A 23,529-nucleotide genomic window follows, 5' to 3' on the forward strand; every position below is an offset into this window, starting at 1 on the left:
CCAAAAAGGATTCGCCATCACTGGTATATACACTGCTCAAAAAAATAAAGGGAACACTCAACACATCCTAGATCTGAATGAATGAAATATTCTCATGGAATACAGTGATACCTCGTCTTACAAACCCCTCGTCATACAAACGTTTTGAGATACAAACCCGGGGTCTAAGATTTTTTTGCCTCTTCTTACAAACTATTTTCACCTTACAAACCCACTACTGCCACTGGGATGCCCCGCCTTCGGACTTCCGTTGCCAGCGAAGCACATGTTTTTGCGCTGCTGTGATTCCCCTGAGGCTCCCCTCCATGGGAAACCCCACCTCCGGACTTCCGTGTTTTGTGATGCTGCAGGGGAATCCTAGCAGGGGAATCCCAGCAACGCAAAAATGGGTGCTTCGCTGGCAACGGAAGTCCGGAGGTGGGGTTTCCCAGCGAGGGGAGCCTCAGTGAAATCGCAGCATTGCAAAAACACAGAGGTCTGGAGGTGGGGTTTAGTTTAGTTTAGTTTAGTTTAATCAGATTTGTATGCCGCCCCTCTCCGCAGACTCGGGGCGGCTCACAGCAACAGCAATACAAGACAAATCCAATATTAAATTAATTTTAAGAACACCACAAGTTAAAAACCAATCATACACACTAGCATACCATACACAAATTTTATAAGCCTAGGGGGAAGGAACATGTCAATTCCCCCATGCCTGACGACAGAGGTGGGTTTTAAGGAGCTTACGAAAGGCTAGGAGGGTGGGGGCAACTCTGATATCTGGGGGGAGTTGATTCCAAAGGGTCGGGGCCGCCACAGAGAAGGCTCTTCCCCTGGGTCCCGCCAAACGACATTGTTTAGTTGACGGGACCCGGAGAAGGCCAACTCTGTGGGACCTAACTGGTCGCTGGGATTCGTGCGGCAGAAGGCGGTCCCGGAGATATTCTGGTCCGGTGCCATGAAGGGCTTTATAGGTCATAACCAACACTTTGAATTGTGACCGGAAACTGATCGGCAACCAATGCAGACTGCGGAGTGTTGGTGTGACATGGGCAAATTTAGGAAAGCCCATGATAGCTCTCGCAGCTGCATTCTGCACGATCTGAAGTTTCCGAACACTTTTCAAAGGTAGCCCCATGTAGAGAGCGTTACAGTAGTCGAGCCTCGAGGTGATGAGGGCATGAGTGACTGTGAGCAGTGACTCCCGGTCCAAATAGGGCCGCAACTGGTGCACCAGACGAACCTGGGCAAACGCCCCCCTCGCCACAGCTGAAAGATGTTTCTCTAATGTGAGCTGTGGATCGAGGAGGACGCCCAAGTTGCGGACCCTCTCTGAGGGGGTTAGTGACTCCCCCCCCAGGGTGATGGATGGACAGATGGAATTGTCCTTGGGAGGCAAAACCCACAGCCACTTCGTCTTATCCGGGTTGAGTTTGAGTCTGTTGACACCCATCCAGACCCCAACAGCCTCCAAGCACCGGCACATCACTTCCACTGCTTCGCCGACTGGACAAGGGGTGGAGATGTAGAGCTGGGTATCATCTGCATACTGATGATACCTCACCCCATGCCCTTGGATGATCTCACCCAGCGGTTTCATGTAGATATTAAATAGTAGGGGGGAGAGGACCGACCCCTGAGGCACCCCACAAGGGAGTAACCTAGAGGTCGACCTCTGACCCCCCACTAACACCGACTGCGACCGGCCAGAGAGGTAGGAAGAGAACCACTGAAGGACAGTGCCTCCCACTCCCAACCCCTCCAGCCGGTGCAGAAGGATACCATGGTCGATGGTATCGAAAGCCGCTGAGAGGTCAAGAAGCACCAGGACAGAGGATAAACCCCTGTCCCGGGCCCGCCAGAGATCATCCATCAGCGCGACCAAAGCAGTTTCCGTGCTGTAGCCGGGCCTGAATCCTGACTGCTGAGGACCTAGATAATCGGCTTCTTCCAAGGACCGCTGGAGCTGGAGCGCCACCACCTTCTCAACAACCTTCCCCATAAAGGGAAGGTTGGAGACTGGTCGATAGTTGTTGAGAATGGCTGGGTCCAGGGAAGGCTTCTTGAGGAGGGGGCGCACAAGTGCCTCCTTGTAGGGATCCGGGAAGGACCCCCTCCCCAAGGAAGCGTTGGTAATCTCCTGGACCCAGCTCCGTGTCACCTCCCTGCTGGCCGAAACCAGCCAGGAGGGACACGGATCCAGTAAACAGGTGGCGGAACTCACAGCTCCAATGGCCTTGTCCACTTCATCAGGTGTCACCAGATCAAACTCTTCCCAGACAGGTGGACAAGTACGTGCCCCAGTCACCTCAACTGACTCGTTGTCAGTCGACTCTGTATTCCAATTGGAGTCGAGGTCCGCTCGGATCTGAGCGATTTTATCAGCGAAAAACGTGTTAAAATCCTCGGCGCTACTCTGCAAGGGCTCCCCAACTCCCCCCTGATTAAGAAGGGAGCGGGTCACCCTAAACAGAGCGGCCGGGCGGGATTCCGCTGATGCAATCAAGGCGGAATGATACGCGCATCTTGCCGCCTTGAGCGCCACTTTGTAAGTCTTAACATGTGCTCTTACAAGTGTTCGATCGCATTCGGACTTACTCTTCCTCCATCGCTTCTCTAGACGTCTCTTCTGGCGTTTCAACTCCCGGAGCTCCTCGTTGAACCATGGAGCTCTACGGAGTCTAGTGCCGCGGAGAGGTCGCAACGGCGCAATTCGGTCAAGAGCCTCCGCTGCAGCCTTGTTCCAGGCCTCAGCCAGAGACTCTGCCGAACTGTGTACGAGTGTATCTGGAATAACCCCAAGCGCCTTCTGAAAGCCCTCTGGATCCATCAGGCGTCTGGGGCGGAACAGCTTAATCGGTTCCGCCTCCCTGCGGGGAAGGATTGGAGCCAGGAAGTCAAGCCGCAGTAGAAAATGGTCTGACCATGACACAGGCAACACTTCTAAGCCCCTTAGTCTCAGACCATTACTCAGTTGCTCAGAGAGGAATACCATGTCGGGTGCATGCCCCCCCTCATGAGTCGGACCCTGTACTACTTGGGTCAGGTCCATGGCTGTCATGGTGGCCATGAACTCCTGTGCCAGTCCAGAGGTTTCACCGAGCGACGGCAGGTTAAAGTCCCCCAAGACAATAAGTCTGGGGAACCCCACCGCCAACCCGGCTACCTCCTCGAGTAGCACAGGCAGGGCTTGTGACACGCAGCTGGGAGGCAGGTACGTGAGAAACAAGCCCACCTGGACCCCTAAGTCCAACTTCACCAGGAGGGACTCGCAGCCCGCAATCTCTGGAGCAACGAGTCTACGCAAGCCAAGGCTCTCCCTGGCTATAATAGCCACTCCTCCCCCCCTTCCCTGGGGTCGAGGCTGATGCCATATCTGAAACCCGGCTGGGCAAATTTCAGAGAGAGGGACTCCTCCCTCTGGGCCCAGCCAGGTTTCAGTAACACATGCCAGGTCGGCCTCCTCATCCAGGATCAGATCCCGGATGAGGAGAGCTTTATTTACCACCGACCTGGCATTGAGTAGCAGCAGCTTGAGCCCAGGGCCAGAATTACACTCATCACCAGCACCCAGGATTGGGTTCACAGAGCCGGAACAAGGGATCGTTATTACGCAACGATCTCTTGTTCCCCTGGAACGGCTAGCTCTGTGTCCCCCGCCATATCTGCCTCTCCCCAGCAGGACTGGAATATTCCGACCCTCTACCACCTCAGACATCGGTGCCCCCTCCCCTCCTGCCTCTCCTGTGTCAGGTAGGCTAATCAAATCATTCATACCATTTATTTCATCCATACCAAAGTTCCACCCAGCCCACCCATAACAATCATTCATTTCATACATGTCATCATACCCACCCCAATAATTCATTAGTTTAAAACCCCTTCTAAAAATTAGCTAAAATATTAATTATTAAAAATTCAATATAGATTCAATTAAAAAACAATATAAAAATCAATTACACTAAAATAGGATACTAATTAACACTACGTTATTCTCAAGATCTTAATAGAATAACATATAATTATTAAAAATCGTTAAAGTTATAAAGTGCTAAAGTTGTAGAGTGCAAAAAATATAGGAAATAATTAAGATGATATTCCATCAGGTCAACAACACAGCACCAGTTCTAAAGAGTGAGTTCTGGAGAGAAAAGTTCAATGACCAAGGAGAAGTCCAAGTATATTGTTTTCTAGGATCTTGGGATCTTTGGTGCCAGCCACTGCCACTGGCTGGCACTCTCAGTTCTTTCTGTGGATCCACAATCACTTTTCCTCCTCTGCTCCCAGTCTCCAGTCCCTCTACAGTCTTACATGGTTTTAGTACAGACTCCATGTGGGCTCAGTAAGATGAGTTTCAATCTCTGGCTCCAGGACTTCGGTGTTTTTGCGATGCTGCGATTTCCCCTTGCTGGGAAACCCCACCTCCGGACTTCCGTTGCCAGCGAAGCACCCATTTTTGCACTGCAAAAACACAGAAGTCCGGAGGTGGGGTTTCCCATGGAGGGGAGCCTCAGGGGAATCCCAGCAGTGCAAAAACGGGTGCTTCGGATGGCAAAAAGGGGTGAATTTTGGGCTTGCACGCATTAATCGCTTTTCCATTGATTCCTATGGGAAACATTGTTTTGTCTTACAAACTTTTCACCTTAAGAACCTCATCCTGGAACCAATTAAGTTTGTAAGACAAGGCATCACTGTACTTTGTTCTGTACAAAGTTGAATGTGCACAACAGTGTGTGGAATTGATTGTCAATCCGTGTTGCTTCCTAAGTGGACAGTTTGATTTCACAGAAGTTTGATTTACTTGGAGTTATATTGTGTTCCCCCTTTTTTTTTTTTTTGAGCAGTGTAGTATGGTGTATGATGTAGTATAGTTTCTCTGAGTGGAAAAGAAAAGTTGAATCAATTTTAATACTCCGTTGGATATTCCCTACTAGGATGCATACATTGCCTTCCGCAAAATAGATAGAAACAATGATGGTGTAATCACAATGCTTGACTTCCGACGCCTGCTGGACAGTTTCATGATCAGCATGACAGATGAGGAATACGTGCGTCTTCTTGGTATCTTGGGGATGAATGAGACCTCCACCATGAATTACCCGGAATTCCTTCAGTTGTTCCAAACCCATTCGACTAAAGACATGCGTCCTTGGTTGACCACATCTTACAAGTAAGAAGAATAGAAATTTGGTGTATTTCGATTTGCTATTATCGTTACATTATCACTTAATTCGTTCTGACGTTTGCAGGCAATACAATGGTCACTGGCTTCATTTGTGTCGGTGATGAATCTTCATGTGGATAATAATAATAATAATAATAATAATAATAATAATAATAATAATAATAATAATAATTTATTAGATTTGTATGCCGCCCCTCTCCGAAGACTCAGGGCTGCTCACAACAACGGTAAAAACAATATTATACTGGCACAAATCTAATATTAAAGGTTTGATCAACTGGTCCCGTAGTGCAGTCGTAACAATTGGAAGGTGAACATGCTTAAAACTGTAAAGATGAGAGCGAATTTTGGGAGGAGCCCTTCTATTTTGTGACCTCTTGCTGTATTCGACAGTAGGGTATCAGCAGTAGAGTTTTTCAAGTTTTGGGGTTCTATAATCTCCCAGAACGTGAAATGGACACTCAATATTAGAACCGTAATTAAAAATGCACCACAATGAATATTATTGCTGTGTGAACTCAGGAAGTTCAGATTGCCCACGGAGCTGTTTTTTTAAAAAAAATATTTTTTAAAATTGTTTGAGGAGAGGGGCGGCATACAAATCTGATTAATAATAATAATAATAATAATAATAATAATAATTGGTTTTCCACAGAGTTACATAAAACAAACATAAAACGGTGCACAATGCATGTGCCCATTGTTATTATTAAAAGAGTGATTGGAGTTTATTATCTGCCTTCCATTGAGGACCTGTATACTGCACGAGTCAAAAAGAGGGCGGGTAAAATATTTATTGACCCCTCACATCCTGGACACAAATTGTTTCAACTCCTACCCTCAAAACGTCGCTACAGAGCACTGCACACCAAGACAACTAGACACAAGAACAGTTTTTCCCCGAACGCCATCACTCTACTAAACAAATAATTCCCTCAACACTGTCAGACTTTCTACTAAATCTGCACTTCTATTCTACTAGTTTTTCTCATCATTCCTCTCACCCATTTCCTCCCATGTTGACTGCATGACTGTAACTTGTTGCGTATATCCTAAGATTTTTATTAATTTTGCTTCTTCATTGCTTATTTGACCCCTATGACAATCATTAAGTGTCGTACCACATGATTCTTGACAAATGTATATTTTATTTTATGTACGTTGAGAGCATCTGCACCAAGACAAATTCCTTGTGTGTCCAATCACACTTGGCCAATAAAAATTCTATTCTATTCTATTCTATTATTTATATTTTCGTCACAGATTCTACTCAGCATATAACCTTTCACCTTATTCCATCGTGCCATCAGCTTCTCCAATTTATTTTCATCAAAATTGTTTAATCTTACTTCCATGATTTCAAAATGAATGTGATCCACCATGTACCAGTACCAGTTCTGTAATGTCCATTTTATAGACTCTTTCCAACCTAATACCACTACCGCTTGAGTGCTTTCCAGTGCTGCAGTTTTTATTTCTTTAAAATCTCTTAGTTCTCTTTGTTTAATTGATATTGCTATTTCTTTTGTGATTATCCAGTTAATATTTAGCATTTTATATATTTCGTTCTGCACTTCCTTCCAAAGTTTCTGAACTTCAACGCACTCCCAGAACATATGCATAAAAATTCCTTTCTTTTGGCAACCATGCCAACAGTTACCTTTACCTTTCCCCTGGAAGTGTGCAAGTTGTGCTGGTGTGCAATACCATTTATGTAAAAAATTTCTTATCTCTTTAACTCTTGTATTCTTAATCTTATATGCCCACGGAGCTGTTAACACACTTTTATAGAGGAATCATTGAGTCTGTTATTTGTACTTCTATACTGTCTGGTTTGGTACAGCAATCAGACAAGTAGGCGCAGGGCTCAAGGGATAGTTAAGACTGAACATTTGCAACCTGCTTGCCTTCAGCGGTGGGCTAAGAGCCGGAACGCTAAATTGCGTCGCCGCAGCGACCTTGTAATTTCTTGCAGGGCCAGCGCGATTTTGCTGCTGCACCTGTAGAGGAAGTAAAATCGCGCATGGAACCACAGGTGCACCCGTGTTTCAGCATGCGTGGAAGCAAAAAAGCCTCGCTGAAACACTGGCGCACCTGCAGCTCCGTGCGCGATGTGGCTACCTCCACAGGTGCAGCAGCAAAATCGCATAGGACCCACAAGCACTTACAAGCCGTGGCAGTGAGAGCAATTTAGCGTTCCGGCTCGCAGCCCGCCGCTGCTTGCCTTCCATAAAATATCATACCTAGGGTCAGAAGGTGTCTGCAGACCTCTCACATCCTGGACATAAAGTGTTTCCACCTGTTCCCTCAAGATGGCGCTATGGGGCATTGCTCCGAGTCTCCGGAGAGGGGCGGCATACAAATCTAATAAATAAAATAAATAATAAATAATAAATAAATTGTATGCCCAAATAACTACGGTAGACACAGGGATAGTTTTTTACAAGCTGCCATCATTCTGCTGAATACCTAATTCTCTCACCGTTGCCTTATGTCTATTAACCCATGAAGTGTGACTATAGTACAGTATTATTATTTTTTCTTATTATCTTCTTTTCTCCCCTTTTATTGGTATTACTAGCTGATAACCCGGCATTGCCCAGGTATTTATAGACATTGGAGCATTTGTCTGACAGGGGGCCTTTGGGAGGGATCTTTCTTCCCCCTACTCCCATGCCCATCATCCCTGCCCTCTCCCTCCCCTCCCCCATGCGCTCCTCTTTCCCACACTTTCAACGATCCTGGCACTTTTCCCCAAACCCACCAGGGGCGCCACCTGCCTCTGACAGGGAGACATTGGGCGGGGCCTTTCTTCCCCTCTACTCCCATGCCCATCATCCCTGCCCTCTCCCTTCTTCCTCCCATGTGCTTTAGGATGTCTCTCTCCTAACAACCCAGGCCTTCCAGAGTTATGCTGGAACACACACATACACACACACACACTAAGGGGTGCTTGGGGCGTCTTACCCCTACAGTATTTGTTGCCAGAGATTAGGTCATCCGTGTATCAAATTTGGTTGAAATTGCTCGAGCCGTTCCAGAGTTATCCTTTTTCATAGAGAGATTATTATTATTATGATTGAGTTGGTCAAAACTTAACAGTTCAAGTCTTAACCAAGGACCTAAGAACTGTTGAAGTAACATCTGAGTATATAGGCAGATAAGATGATGATGATGATGATGATGATGATGATGATACCGCCTTCTGCCACACGAATCCCAGCGACCGGTGAGGCCCCACAGAGTGGGTCTCCTCAGGGTCCCGTCGACCAAACAATGTCGGCTGGCGGGACCTAGGGGAAGAGCCTTCTCTGTGGGGGGCCCTCCCCTCTGGAATCAGCTCCCCCCAGAGATTTGTACTGCCCCCACCCTCCTTGCCTTCCGAAAGAGCCTAAAAACTCATCTTTATCGCCAGGCCTGGAGTTGCTAGATCTTCCCCGTGACCAACGAATGTTTTTAGTACGATTGTTGAATGAATGGTAATGGAAGTTTTTAAAACAGATTTTACTATTGTCTCTTTATATATGTTGTGAGCTTCTCTGAGTCCTCGGAGAGGGGGGCATACAAATTCAATTAAATAAATGAATGAATGAATGAATGAATGAATGATTGTTGCTTTGCATGTACAGCAAGTGCTTCTGTACCAGAGACAAATTTCTTGTGTGCCTTATCACACTGGGGCAAATACAGTATTCCATACAATGTAGTTCAATTCATTTCATTATATTAATCTGAAAACAAAGTTGGATGTAAGAAATGTTATGTGGGATACTATGGCATAAAGTAATTTAGGATGCACAATATTTCAAGATAGAATCAGAACATCATTTTGTCCTTTTTGGTAGGAAATTAACCATAATGACTTGTGGTTGGCTCTGGCCCAGCTCCTGCACCAAGGAATGGGGAGGTAGATGCAGGGGAAACATCAACATGTCATAGGCCTGTTTTATTGCCGACAGAATCAGGTAGTGCAGTTTCCTCGGACGAAGAAGAAGGTGGGGGTGACTTGGAAGAGGGGGGCTTGACACACAGTCCAGGAAGCCAATCTCCATTATCTTCGGTCAATTCGGATGAAGAAGCTAGACCCACGCATGCACAGAATTATGCATAGAAGAGACCAATTGTGAAGCAATATTACAGGAGATAAGAGAGGCCACCTGTGTTTGGGTGTAGTAATTAGAGCTGCTGATATAAATAGCAGCGTGCTGGCTTGGCCGTTGTGGAAGATTATCTGATCGTTGTTCTTCAGGACTGTGCCTTGCTGTTTCCGGACTTTGTTGATTTTTCACGACTTTGAAATCAAAGCAGAGCAAAGTGTGCGTGTTTCACTTCGTGGAAGAAAAAGAGCTGTGACATTCCTTCACAGCTGCTAGCTAAGTACTTAAGGACTGATTAAGGGGATTGCACAGACTCCCAGGTTGTTTTGGGACGAGTGCTCTTTGCAATACAAAAAGGGTGCTTTGTTTCTTTTGAATTTTTGTGATAAAGAACATTGTTTTTGAACTTTCAAGTGCGTGTGTCTGAAATCTATACCCTTGAATTTTTGGGAGACTCACACCATAGAGCCTGGCAGAACAATGACAAATGAGTGGATTTATTTTTTTGCTTTTTAAATACTTATTAGTGTTTTTTTTAAAAATCAAGCATTTCCATAATTATCTTTTTTCAGATCATACATACAGAATTTTTAAAAGTAATTGTCAGCTCCACCAAATAGACTAGGAATAAATTTGACAGGAAGGTTAGGGCTGCTTTTATTGAAAGTAGCTATATAACAACAAAACCTTGCAATTCTGATTGGGCTGGATCTTCCCCTTCTTATGCCCACAACAATTAGAGAGTCATCTGCTTGAGTGTATGCATATTTTGGGGGGATTTAAGCAACACTTTCTCCTTGCAATACTGGAGCTGACCTATCTCTGTCAAGATCATCTTTCTTTCTACTATAACTCAGTAAAGTTGGGGCCTGGATGAGTGTCAACAAACTCAAGCTCAACCCAGACAAGACGGAGTGGCTGTGGGTCTTACCTCCCAAGGACAATTCCATCTGTCCGTCCATTACCCTAGGGGGAGAATCACTGGCCCCATCAGAGAGGGTTCGCAACTTGGGCGTCCTCCTCGATCCACAGCTCACATTAGAGAAACATCTTTCAGCTGTGGTGAGGGGGGCGTTCGCCCAGGTTTGCTTTGTGCACCAGTTGCGACCCTACTTGGACCGGGAGTCACTGCTCACAGTCACTCATGCCTTCATCACCTCGAAACTCGACTACTGTAACGCTCTCTACATGGGGCTACCTTTGAAAAATGTTCGGAAACTTCAGATTGTGCAGAATGCAGCTGCAAGAGCAATCATGGGCTTTCCCAAATATGCCCATGTTACACCAAGCATCCGCAGAGTGGATCTTCTCCGGGTCCCGTCAACTAAAGAATGTCGCTTGGCTGGGACCCAGGGAAAGAGCCTTCTCTGTGGTGGCCCCGGCCCTCTGGAACCAACTCCCCCCAAAGATTAGAATTGCCCCCACCCTCCTTGCCTTTCGTAAGCTGCTTAAAGCCCACCTCTGCCGTCAGGCATGGGGGAATTGAGACTCTTTTCCCCCTAGGCCTTTACAATTCTATGCATGGTATGTATGTATGTATGTTTGGTTTTTTTTATATTAATGGGCTTTTTAATTATTTCTAACATCAGACTACTATTGTACACTGCTTTATTGTTGCTGTTAGCAGCCCCGAGTCTCCAGAGAGGGGCGGCATACAAATCCAATCAATCAATGAATCAATAAATCAAATTTGTTTATTCTGAAGATTTGGTTCCATTGTACCAAAATGAACTGAAATGTGATTGGCAGCCCCCTATTTCGGTGGAACAATCCACAGAAAAACAGTAAGAAAGTTTGGGTCCATCTTTTCTGTTTTAAGAGTCTGCTGTAATTTTCACGCAGGATTCATATGTTCTACAATCTGCAGCTTGTAGGACTTTTGGCTGGTGTTTTTTAATTAGTTCCTATTTGTGTTTAATTACATTGCTTTCGATTGCACTGTTATTTCTGCAAGCAACTTTGTTTTTCAGGGAAGTGAGATATAAATAAATATTCTATTATGCATTCTGTATGCAAAGTCTGAAGGAGAACCACTTGGTTTTCAACATCCTGTAACTCAGCTGTAAAGTAACCTTGGCAACCATTTGAGAAGCTTTTAAAAACGTCCTCATCGCAGATCCACAGTATTGGAAAATTGATGAGGAATCTGGAAAGCCACAGCAGGTTTTTTTAAAAATTCATTGCTTTCCAGTTTCATGGAAGGGGAGTATTAAAGTGCCTGTTTGCCGTGCTCCTTCTGTTGCACTCCTTCAACCTTACCCTTATTTTACAGGGGGCTTTCCAAAAGTAGTGTAATTTTTTTTAAAAAGTAATTTATTGAACAGATTTGCACAAACACTTAAAATTCTTCAAAGTTCTGTCCTTGGGCCTCTACCCATTTTTTCCAGCGACTCTGCCATCACTGGTATGCGCCCTGGAAGGCGTCTTCTGCCTTAATCCGAGGGGACAAAAAGAAGCCTGCTGGGGCGGGGTGGGAGGTGGGGCAGCGTTGGCACCTGGTGTTTGGCCAGGAACTCGCGGACTCATACCGCGTTGTGGCCAGGCACGTTTTTCATCCATAGAAGAGATCCAATCAGCCGTGACGAAGACCTTGCGAGAGGTCCCTGAAGACGTCTTCCAGGGTGCGTACCGGTCATGGCAGAGTCTCTGGAAAAAATGTGTAGAGGCCCAAGGACAGTACTTTGAAGAATTTTAAGTGTTTGTGCAAATCTGTTCAATAAATTACTTTTTTAAAAAATTGCATTACTTTTGGAACGTACTCTGTATTTATTTGTCAAAACATGTACAAGATAGCAGGTATTGGTATAAACATAAACAAAAGCAAAGAAGGTACAGGTAAATTTGGCCAATAGGATGGTAAGACAAGGATGGTAGGCACAATGGTGCACTTATGCATGCCCCTTACAGACCTTTTAGGAATGGAGTGAGGTTGACTGTAGATTGTCAGGTTAAAGTTTTTGGGGTTTGGGGAAAAACCCACAGAGTTGGGTAGTGCATTCCAGGCATTGATCACAATGTTGCTGAAGTTGTATTTTCTGCAATAGATACACCTGCATCCAAATCCATGATTTTGAATTGATTTTCTTGAAGTCGTCCAGTTGCAATGAGACCGTATTTGGAGTTCTGAGTACAATTCTGGACATGACTTTTCCAGAAAGGTATTGATAGGTTAGAACAGGAAAGCAGAGAAGGTGATAAAGGTGGTATCTATGAGCACAGACTAAAATAACTTGTGTTGTGGTTGGCTCTGGCCCAGCTCCTGCCCCAAGGAATGTGGAGGTGGATGTGGGGGAAACATCCACATGGCACAGGTCTGTTTTGCTCCTGATAGAATCTCCCGACGAAGGCTCCTCTGATGAAGGAAGCATGGGTAGCAGGGAAGAGGGGAGTTTGGCAGACAGCCCAGGATCAATCATCCTTATCATCCCTGGATTCTGAACAAGAACTTATGACAGATCCACGCATGCATAGAGTGATGCATAGGAGAGAACAACTGAAGGATTATTACAGGAGTTAAGTGATGCCACCTGTGGTTGGGTGGGGCTGCTGTAATTAGTGCTACAGATAAAAAAACCAGCGTGCTGGTTTAGCCTTGTGGAGGTTTATCTGGCTCATAGTTCGTCAAGATCGTGGTTTTGCTGTTTCCCTGTTCAAGACTGTGTGTGGACTTTCTGGACTTTGGAATTTGGATTCAATTTCCCAGTTACTGGGTGAGAAATTGGATTGCATTTAACCTGTGCCTTGTGTGTACCAGAAAATCCCTTTGACATTTAAAAAGGGATTTTTTTTTCTGCTTTTCTGTTGATAAATACTTTTGGTTTTCCTTCTATCGTGTGGTGTGTGTCTTTCTGGACTAATTACCCTGTAATTACGGGTGGTTGGGACACGCCGGCAGAACAACTTGGGATAGCCAAATCAAATCAAATCAGGATACAGCGTTAAGGGACCTTGTAGGTCTTCTGGTCCAACCCCCTGCTCAAGCAGGAGATCCTATACCAGTGATAGCGAACCTCGGGTGCCAAAAGTGCACATGTGCATCCGATAGTGTGCATGCAAGTGCCCACACCCATAATGCAATGCCCTCCCCTGCGCATGCACGCACAAACCCCCACACTTCTCCCTGTGCATGTGCATAGGATTCACTGAAGCCTCTGGACTTCCGGTAGGCCAATCGGCCATTTTTTGCCCTCCCCAGGTATCAGGAAATGAACTTCTGGTAGGCCCGTTGAGCTGTTTGTCACCCTCCCCAGGTTTTAGGAGGCTTTCCTGAAGCTTGGGGAGGGTGAAAACCGGCCCAATGTTTCTGGACTTCTGGTAGGCCTAAGCTGGCTGCGAGTCGAGCCTGATTGGCTGAGATACAAGCAGCCAGCAAGCAGGGAAATGGGGCGTCCTGATTGGTTGCTGTTCTGTCGGGCTCTCTGGTAGACTCCTCCCAAAAATTCACAGGTACAAATTTCAGACACACATACGTTTGAAAATTCAAAACAATGTTCTTTATAATGACAATTTACTTAACCTAAGCCCTCTTTCGGTATAGCCAAGAGCACTCATCTCCAAACAAACTGGTAATTTGTACAAGTCCCTTATCAGTTCTGTGATACTTAGCTTTCAGCTGTGAGGCAATTCACAGTCCTTCTTCTTTCGCAAAGGGAAACACACTTCGCTCTGGTTTAGTTTCAAAGCGGGGAAAAATCAGCACACAAAAGGTCAAAGTCAGTAAAGCAGTCACAAAACACAATGATCAGAGAATCCTCAACAATGGCCAAACCCACAGGCTGCTCTTTATAGCAGCCTCACTAAATTACCACAGCCCCACCCAACCACAGGTGGCCTCATTTTCTTTGATAATAATCTCTCAGTTGTTGTTGCATATGCATCGCTCTCTGCATGTGTGGCTGTATCATTAACTCTTGTTCTGAATCCAAGGAGGAGCTAGATAATGGATCTCCTTCTGAGCTGTCTGCCACACTCTCCTCCTCCCTGTCACTCATGTCTTCTTGGTCAGAGGAGCCTTCATCAGCAGATTCCACCGGGGGCAAAACAGGCCTGCATCATGTGGATGTCTCTCCCACATCCACAGTCCTTGGGGCAGGATCTGGGCCAGAGCTAACCACAACAGTTGCGAGTTTGACAGCTCGACTATAGAAGGAGCTGTCATAGGCAAGTTGCTGTTCTATTCTCCTGCTGCTGTTTGTGGTGCTGAAATTAGGACTAAAGCATGGCTGTTTCCAGAACCTTGTCTCGCTTCCGTTCCTGCCGGCCCAGGTTCCCCAGATGGTGCCCTTCGTACTTTTCTCCAAGTCAGCCCGAGGAAAAGAATTTGGAAGGGAAAGATTATGACTGAGTTCAAGTCCATATAGGAGTGCCATATGACGAGTATGTCCTTTAAATACAAGGACGAACCTCAGTAAGAAATATGCAAGAATGGAATAATATAATATACTTACAAAAGCTGTAGGTTCTTCCCCTCTCATTATTTATTTTTATTTATTTATTTTGTCCAATACACAATGAGGGTTTTAGTGGGTATATATCTATATACACATAGTAAAATACATGATGAAGGTTATAGAGGACATACTCATAGTAAAATATATCTAAGAAAGAATAGAAAAGAAGATATAGGAATAGAATATATCAATGAAAGAATAGAAGAAGAGATATAGGAATAGAGGAAAGGTATAGGAGATATAGGAGAGCAATAGGACAGGGGACGGAAGGCACTCTAGTGCACTTGTACTCGCCCCTTACTGACCTCTTAGGAATCTGGATAGGTCTTCGTTTTATTGGTATAGTAGTTGCCCTATGTGTTACGTATAATCCCCACTCGGTTAAAGACCTTGGTATACTAATAACAAAAGATTTAAGTGCCAAAGCCCACTGCAACAATATAGCCAAGAAGGCTTCAAGAATTGTAAAACTAATCCTATGTAGCTTCTGCTCTGGCAATCTCACACTACTTACCAGAGCTTACAAAACTTTTGCCAGACCCATCCTCGAATACAGCTCATCTGTTTGGAATCCATACCGCATCTCAGACATTAACACCCTTGAAAATGTCCAAAGATACTTCACCAGAAGAGCCCTTCACTCCTCCACTCAAAATAGAATACCCTACGAGACTAGACTTTCAATCCTGGGCCTAGAAAGTTTAGAACTAAGAGGCCTTAAACAAGATCTAAGTATTGCCCACAAGATCATATGCTGCAACGTCCTGCCTGTCGGCGACTACTTCAGCTTCAACCACAACAACACAAGAGCACACAACAGATTTAAACTTAATATTAACCGCTCCAAACTTGACTGTAAAAAATATGACTTCAGTAACCGAGTTGTCGAAGCGTGGGACTCATTACCGGACTCCATAGTGTCATCCCCAAACCCCCAACACTTTACCCTTAGATTATCTACGGTTGACCTATCCAGATTCCTAAGAGGTCAGTAAGGGGCGAGTACAAGTGCACTAGAGTGCCTTCCGTCCCCTGTCCTATTGCTCTCCTATATCTCCTATACCTTTCTTCTATTCCTATATCTCTTCTTCTACTCTTTCATTGATATGTTCTATTACTTTATCTTCTTTTCTATTATTTCTTAGATATATTTTACTATGAGTATCTCCTCTATAATCTTCATCATGTATTTTACTATGTGTATATAGATATATACCCACTAAAACCCTCATTGTGTATTGGACAAAACAAACAAACAAACAAATAAATAAAGTAAAGTAGTGACCAAAACTGGATGCAATATTCCACGCATGATCTTATTAAAGATTTATAAAGCAGTACTAATACTTCACATGATTTTGACTTGATGCCTCTGTTTATACAACCAAGGATTGTATTAGCTTTTTGAGTTGCTGCCACACATTGCTGGCTCATTAAGTCATCTTCTACTAGGATTCTAACTTCCTTCTCAAAGTTATTCTTTTTGAGCCAGGTTTCACCTAATCTGTATTGTTCGTTTTGTTTTTCTTGCCTAGGTGTAAAACATTGCTTTTCTCCACATTAAAATTCACGTTAAATTTCGTCTGCAAGAGCTGTGGAGAGAGATGCTGATTTACTAAGTGCAGTGATACCTCATCTTACAAATGCCTCATCATACAAACTTTTCAAGATACAAACCCGGGGTTTAAGATTTTTTTGCCTCTTCTTACAAACTATTTTCACCTTACAAACCCACTGCCGCCGCTGGGATGCCCCGCCTCCGGACTTCCGTTGCCAGCGAAGCACCTGTTTTTGTGCTGCTGGGATTCCCCTGAGGCTCCCCTCCATGATAAACCCCACCTCCGGACTTCCGTGTTTTTGTGATGCTGCAGAGGAATCCCAGCAGTGCAAAAACGGGTGCTTCGCTGGCAACAGAAGTCTGGAGATGGGGTTTCCCAGCGAGGGGAGCCTCAGTGAAATCGCAGCATCGCAAAAACACAGAGGTCCGGAGGTGGGGTTTCGAGGACTTTGGTGTTTTTGTGATGCTGCAATTTAACTGATGTTCCCCTCACTGGGAAACCCCACCTCCGGACTCCCGTTGCCAGCGAAGCGCTCGTTTTTGCGATGCTGGGATTCCCTTGCTGGGATTCCCCTGCAGCATCACAAAAACACAGAAGTCCGGAAGTGGGGTTTCCCATGAAGGGGAGCCTCAGGGGAATCCCAGCAGTGCAAAAACGGGCGGTTCCGCTGGCAAAAGGGGTGAATTTTGGGCTTGCACGCATTAATCGCTTTTCCATTGATTCCTATGGGAAACATTGTTTCGTCTTACAAACCTTTCACCTTAAGAACCTCGTCCCGGAACCAATTAAGTTTGTAAGACAAGGTATCACTGTAATTTGTTTCAAAATTTTGTAAGACATAAAAGAGAATAGGACGCAAAGAAATAAACAGTTCTGCACAATATAGAAAAAATGAAGGATACGAATAGAATCCAAATTTGGTAGAGCTGCAAGTGGCAAGAACTTCATTTTTATTCCTCTAGCACAGTGATTTTCAACCTTTTTTGAGCCGCGGCACATTTTTTGCATTTACAAAATCCTGGGGCACACCACCAACCAAAATGACACAAAATGACACCCTAAGACACTCTCCTCTCTTTTTCCATCCCTGTCTCCTCCCCACCTCTGTGTGTGTGTGTGTGTGTGTGTGTGTGTGTGTGTGTACACACTCTTGAATCATTTCCAAAAACAGGTGAGGGCTGGGAGGGTTTTCTCTCTTATTCTTTGGGTGCTTTTTATCATATGCTTTAAATCAAGAGTCACTTCTCTCTCTTTTGTTTCTCTCTTTCCTCTCATTCTCTGTCTCAATCATTTTCTCATTTCTCTTTTTTCCTCCCCTTTTTGCTCATTTCTCTCTCTCTCTCCCTTCGTCTCCTTTTCTCTCTCTCTTGCTTTCTTTCTCTCTTGCTTTCTTTCTCTCTCTTTCTCTCTCTCTCTTGCTTTCTTTCTCTCTCACTCTTGCTTTCTCTCTCTTTCTCTCTTTTCTTTCTCTCTCTTTTCTTTCTCTCTCTTGCTTTCTCTCCTCACTCTTTTTCTCTCTCTTTCTCTCTCTCTTGCTTTCTTTCTTTCTCTTTCTTTCTCTCTTTCTTTCTTTCTCTCTCTCTCTCAGCAAAAAGTTGCGAGACCGGAACCTGAGCTTCCTTCTTCGCGGCACACCTGACCATGTGTCGCGGCACACTAGTGTGCCACGGCACACTGGTTGAAAAACACTGCTCTAGCAGAAGGAACAAAGCTCCCACTAGGTTGTGTTTGCAGCTTGATTGGTCTTCAGTGGTGGCCATTTTCTGTGTAATTTTATTTTTTGCTGATAGTAAAACAACGTCACAAAAGAAGAACCATTTTAATCTTGATACTTAATGAAAGGAACGTAAACCGCTCAGAATCCCAGTGGACTAGCATAGAAACCCAGGAAATATATAAAATAAATTGGTGCTACAATCTCAACCACAAGACTTAAAAGTAAGTGCCCATAAAACCAGTTGAGTGGCCCAAACACGAAGAACAAAAATGTCTTGATGTTTTAGAATACTGTAAGAAGATCTGCAGCTCCAAACATAAAGACATTGCCTGAAGTGACAGTTTTCTGTTATCACATTCTGTTCCATTCTGCAAAATATGTACAGTGTATTGGCTGATAGCCTAATTGGAATCAGTGGGTCTTCTAGTCAACATTATGGGCTATTTGTTTGTTTCAATGTAGTCTTCTTTAAGTGTAAGATATAATTGTAGGCATTTTGTTTGTGGAATTGGGATGAATAGGAGTGGCTTAATGCTTTTTATCTCTCTACTCCAAAATCTAATCCTGCAATTCTGTTCTTTTTCACCTCTCTAGTTTCACATTCATCCCACCAAACTTCCAGCCATAATTCTTCAAATTAACACACACACCCTCCCCATTATATATAGTTTGAATTCATCAAAGTGCAATTCTTTGTTTTTTTAAAAAGGTATCCACAACCAGAAAGGATGTTGCACAGTTGAAAGAAAGTCAAAACACCAAACTCAGAGGGGAGCTACATTCCTGGCTATTTCATATTTTTATTTTTATTTATTTATTTATTCAATTTTTATGCCGCCCTTCTCCTTAGACTCAGGGCGGCTTACAACATGTTAGCAATAGCACTTTTTTAAAACAGAGCCAGCCTATTGCCCCCACAATCCGGGTCCTCATTTTACCCACCTTGGAAGGATGGAAGGCTGAGTCAACCTTGAGCCGGTGATGCGATTTGAACCGCTGACCTTCAGATCTACAGTCAACTTCAGTGGCTTGCAGTACAGCACTCTAATTGCTGCGCCACCCCGGCTCTTACTTAATATTATGTGCCCAAAAGGAACGTGGCAAGCTAGAATTAGCAATCAGTAATTTTTTTGGGGGGTGGGTGGGTGTTTCCGAATGGAACAAGAAGCCAGGAATTTGCATATAACTTAATAAAGCCTTGCCCTTGAGAGTGTTTGACTGCTTCTTTCTATGTTGGCCATGCTGTTGGTTTAGATCAGAATTCCTTAACCTTTCTGGTTTGGCAGCCTGGACTGGGGGGGAAGGCAGAAAGAGGGGATGATTTTGTGAGAGGTTCATGCGCAAACACCCACAACATTCACAGCAGGGCTGGGTTCCAACTTACCTCGCTGCCGGTTCGCTTCCTCCTGCACTGCGTGGCTGCTGTTTGTACACCCATGCGGAATGCAAACCCCACCCCCATTTTTTAAAAAAGAAGCCGAAACCAAAATGGTGACACATACAGAATCCTGGAAACTTGGCTTCTGCGCCTGTGCAGATTTTTTTTTTTAAAAAAAGATAGTGGCGCCCATGGAACAGCACCGACTGATCTTGTTTGTTAATGTCACTGTGATGTCACCAACAGGTCGCTACCAGTTCGGGCGAACTGGTACGAACCAGGAGGAACTCTCCACGGTTTATAGCAATGCTCATGCAAGTGAGGCCGCAAGCGCCTACAATGAGGCTCATGCAAGTGGGGTTGTGTGCACACGTATGCACATCAGTGGGCCACTCACACAACCCAGTGGTGATTAAGCCACGACCCGGTAGTGGGCTGTGGCTCACAAGTTGGGGACCCCTGATTTAGATGAAGGGCCGGTCTTCTGATATGGGTTCAGTATAATTTCTGAAAGAGCAAGGCATACTACAGCAAAAATAATAATAACAATAATAATAATAATAATAATAATAATAATAATAATAATAATCTGTCAATTGCAAAAGGCCGCTTTACTGGGATGGGCAAACATAATTCGCCACTATATCACGCAGTCCTAGGTGCTTGGGAAGTGTCCGACTGGTGATGAAATACGAAATCCAGCATAGTGATCTCGTTTGCTGTGTTGTATTGACATAATAATAATAATTTATTAGATTTGTATGCCGCCCCTCTCCGAAGAGATGTTTATTTTTTAATTTATTATTTATTTACTTGTCAAGCATGTACAAGGTAGTAGGTATTGGTATAAACATAAACATTAGCAAGATAGGTAGAGGTAAATTAGGCAGTAGGACAGGGACGGTAGGTACAATGGTACACTTATGCATGCCCCTTAAAGACCTCTTAGGAATGGGGTGGGATCAACTGTAAGTAGTCTAAGGTTAAATTGGGGAGGGGGGTTGGGGAAGAAACCACAGAGACATTGATGACTCTGTTGCTAAAATCATATTTTCTGCAGTCAGGTTAGGAGCTATTTATATTACGGTAAGTTTGAATTGATTATGTGCTCGTGTATAGTTGTGGTTGAAGCTGGAGAAATCATTGACAGGTAGGACATTGTGGCAAATGGTTTTGTGAACTACTTTTAAGTCAGATCAAAGTCGATGAAGTTCTAGGCTATCTAAGCCCAAAATTTCAAAGTTTGCTGAAATAAGGTATTCTGTTGTGAGCAGAGGAGTGGAGAACTCTTCTTGTGAAATATTTTTGGACTCTCTTAATTATATTGATATCTGATATGCAGTGCGGGTTCCAGACAGGTGAGCTGTAGTCAAGAATTGGTCTAGCAAATGTTTTGTATGCTCAGAGAAGAAGCTACGCAGGATTAGATTAATAACTCTTAGTGCCTTTTTGGCAATGTTGTTGCAGTAGGCTCTGGCATTTAGGTCATTAGATATGAGTACTCCAAGGTCCTTGACAGGGTGAGGGTCATTTATAAGGACGTGTCCTCCAATTTTGTGTTCTGATTTTTTTTGCTGACGTGTAAGACAGAGCATTTATTGGTTGAGATTTGAAGTTGCCAGTTGTTTCACCATTCTGATAGTCAGAAGTCAAAGTCTTTTTGAAGGGTAGCAGTAGTGTCAGTGGTATTAAATAATTTAACATAGTCAGCAAAGAGGACACAGTTGCTTGTAATATGATCACAGAGGTTGTTTATGTCAAGTATGAATAGTATTGGACCTAGAACGCTGCCTTGAGGGATGCCACAGCAACTTATCAGTGGCTTTAGCTGAATTTTATACCCTGTTTCCCCGAAAATAAGATGTACCCCGAAAGTAAGGCATGTCAGAGGATTTGCAGAATTTGCTAATACAAGGCACCCCCTAAAAATAAGGCGTAGTCAAGTTTACATACGGTACGGTGGAAAAACATACGGTACCATTCAAAGCTGTTCATAGCGGTACCGTAATAATGTGGCGTCCCCTGCTGGCCCCTTCCATCGCTTTGCACCGTCCAGTACAGCAGACACAGTCTGCTGCTGTCTCACCGCCATTACAGTCTCCACTACAGTGCGTAGACTGTAGTTCCTCTGGTGGCCGGAAGCTGCAATAGCAGGAGTATACTGTTGTACCATATAAGTGCCGTCATTTGTGTGTGTGGGTGCCATACTGACAGGTACCGTACCGTAATCAGTGTACCGTACGGTACACTTTCTTTGGGGGTGTCAGCTTTTCTGCTTGTGAATTTGTCTTATTTGAGAAATATAAGGCACCCCCCAAAAATAAGAGGTAGCACAACTTTTGGAGCAAAAATTAATATAAGACAGTGTCTTATTTTCGGGGAAACAAGGTAGTAGAGCTGGCACAGCAATTTTCTAGTGATCTTCAGAGCTATATATTGAGGTTGCACTGGATCTTATAGACATTTTTAGAGCCTTCTTTGATTTACCTACATTATCCCTTTAAATCTCTGCTGCAATTAAAACATTTGACCAATTCGTATTTGCATATGTCGACAAGAATTAAGGGAAGTTTTAAAGAGATTTTTAATTTGCAGCTGGAGGGGGGGAGGGAATAATTGTAAGAGACTCATTTGTATGCAGATCTCCGAGGTAAGTCTTAAAAACAAAACATAAGAAGAAAACAAACAAACAAAACTTGTAGGATGTTAATGAACCCATTTTGGGGAAAAAATAATTATAATAATTTTTGTTTTCTAAGGCCTAGGCGGATTCTAACAGATGCAGATTTCGCTTGTGAACAAGCTCACTGCTATCTAAGTATCAAAGCACAGAACAGATGGGGTGACCTGGTTATGGTAAGACCTGAGTATCTTTGAAACATACATGTGTTTAAAATGCTTTTAGGGCTTCAGACAATGCTTAGCTTTGATGGGATGCAGAAAATGTTTTTTATTGTTGCTAAACAACCATCTAAAGCAAACTGTTAACAAACACAAACAAATAGCTCATTAGTGATCAAAATGAGTAGTAGCCTTGAAAATAATGTATTTTACAATCTGAATTTAAGCTGCTGAGCTTTTCAGAGTCTTTAAAAAAGAGAATACAGCAGAATACAGTGTGGTACTACTTAAGAACGCCTCTACTTAAGAACTTTTCTAGATAAGAACCGGGTGTTCAATATTTTTTTTGCCTCTACTTAAGAACCATTTCCTACTTAAGAACCTGAGTCCGGAAAAATTTCCCAGGAAATTTGAGAGTGGCACGAAGGCCCGGCCAGTTTCCTGCCATTCCCCCTTAACTCCCAGCCATCTTGGGCTTTTCTGGGCTGCCAGAGGAGCCTTTCGGTGGTGTTTAAGGAGGCTTTGGCAGTCCAGAGCGAACGAAGCATTTTCCTTTCTCTGGGCGCTTGGAGTGGGAATAAATCTCTGCCATCGCCCAGAGAAAAGAAAGGCTCCCTTTGCTCTGGGCAGCCAAGGAATCACCGCAGTGAAGGAAAGGCGTGGCTACAAAGCGAGCGAGCGAGAGGAGAGGGGAGCCCTTCAGCATGGGAAGGAAGAGGAAGCAGGTAGCAACACCAGCAGCCAGAGTATGGGAGGCGTGTGCTCCTCCTCGCCGCCTCAGAGTTCCTCTTTTTTTTTAAGCCTTAAAGTTTTGGATTTTTTTGATTCCCCTCCCCTCCTCCTCTTCCTCCTCCTCCTCCCACCCACATTCCGAACTTTTATTTATTTCCTAATGGGTTTGCATGCATTATTTGGTTTTACATTGATTCCTGTGGGAAAAATTGCTTCTACTTAAGAACGTTTCTACTTAAGCACCTGGTCACGGAACGAATTAAGTTCTTTAGTACAGTGTTTTTCAACCAGTGTGTCGTGGCACACTAGTGTGCCGTGAGACATGGTGAGGTGTGCCGCGAAGAAGGAAGCTCAGGTTCCAGTCTCACAACTTTTTGCTAAGAGAGAGAGTGAGAGAGAGAGAGAGAAAGAAAGCAAGAGAGAGAGAAAGAATGTGTGAGAGAGAGAGAAAGCAAGAGAGAGAAAGAAAAGAGAGAAAGAGAGAGAAAGCAAGAGTGAGAGAGAAAGAAAGCAAGAGAGAGAGAGAGAGAAAAGGAGAGGAAGGGAAAGGAAAGAGAGAGAGAGAAATTAGCAAACAGGGGAGGAAAA

At 44.1% G+C, this 23,529-nt stretch overlaps 1 protein-coding gene across 3 annotated transcripts in view; it reads left to right on the forward strand.

Annotated features, from left to right (window-relative positions):
- Positions 1-23,529, forward strand: part of EFCAB6 (EF-hand calcium binding domain 6) — a 175,646-nt gene that overhangs the window by 64,294 nt on the left and 87,823 nt on the right. For all 3 annotated transcript variants that reach the window (XM_070755297.1, XM_070755298.1, XM_070755299.1), the window contains exons 19-20: positions 4,917-5,152; positions 22,128-22,224. In XM_070755297.1, coding sequence (XP_070611398.1) covers positions 4,917-5,152; positions 22,128-22,224 — 333 coding nt within the window. The remainder of the gene's footprint in view (positions 1-4,916; positions 5,153-22,127; positions 22,225-23,529) is intronic.

The sequence above is a fragment of the Erythrolamprus reginae genome, chromosome 6, assembly GCF_031021105.1.
Source record: "Erythrolamprus reginae isolate rEryReg1 chromosome 6, rEryReg1.hap1, whole genome shotgun sequence".
Lineage (NCBI taxonomy): Eukaryota > Metazoa > Chordata > Lepidosauria > Squamata > Dipsadidae > Erythrolamprus > Erythrolamprus reginae.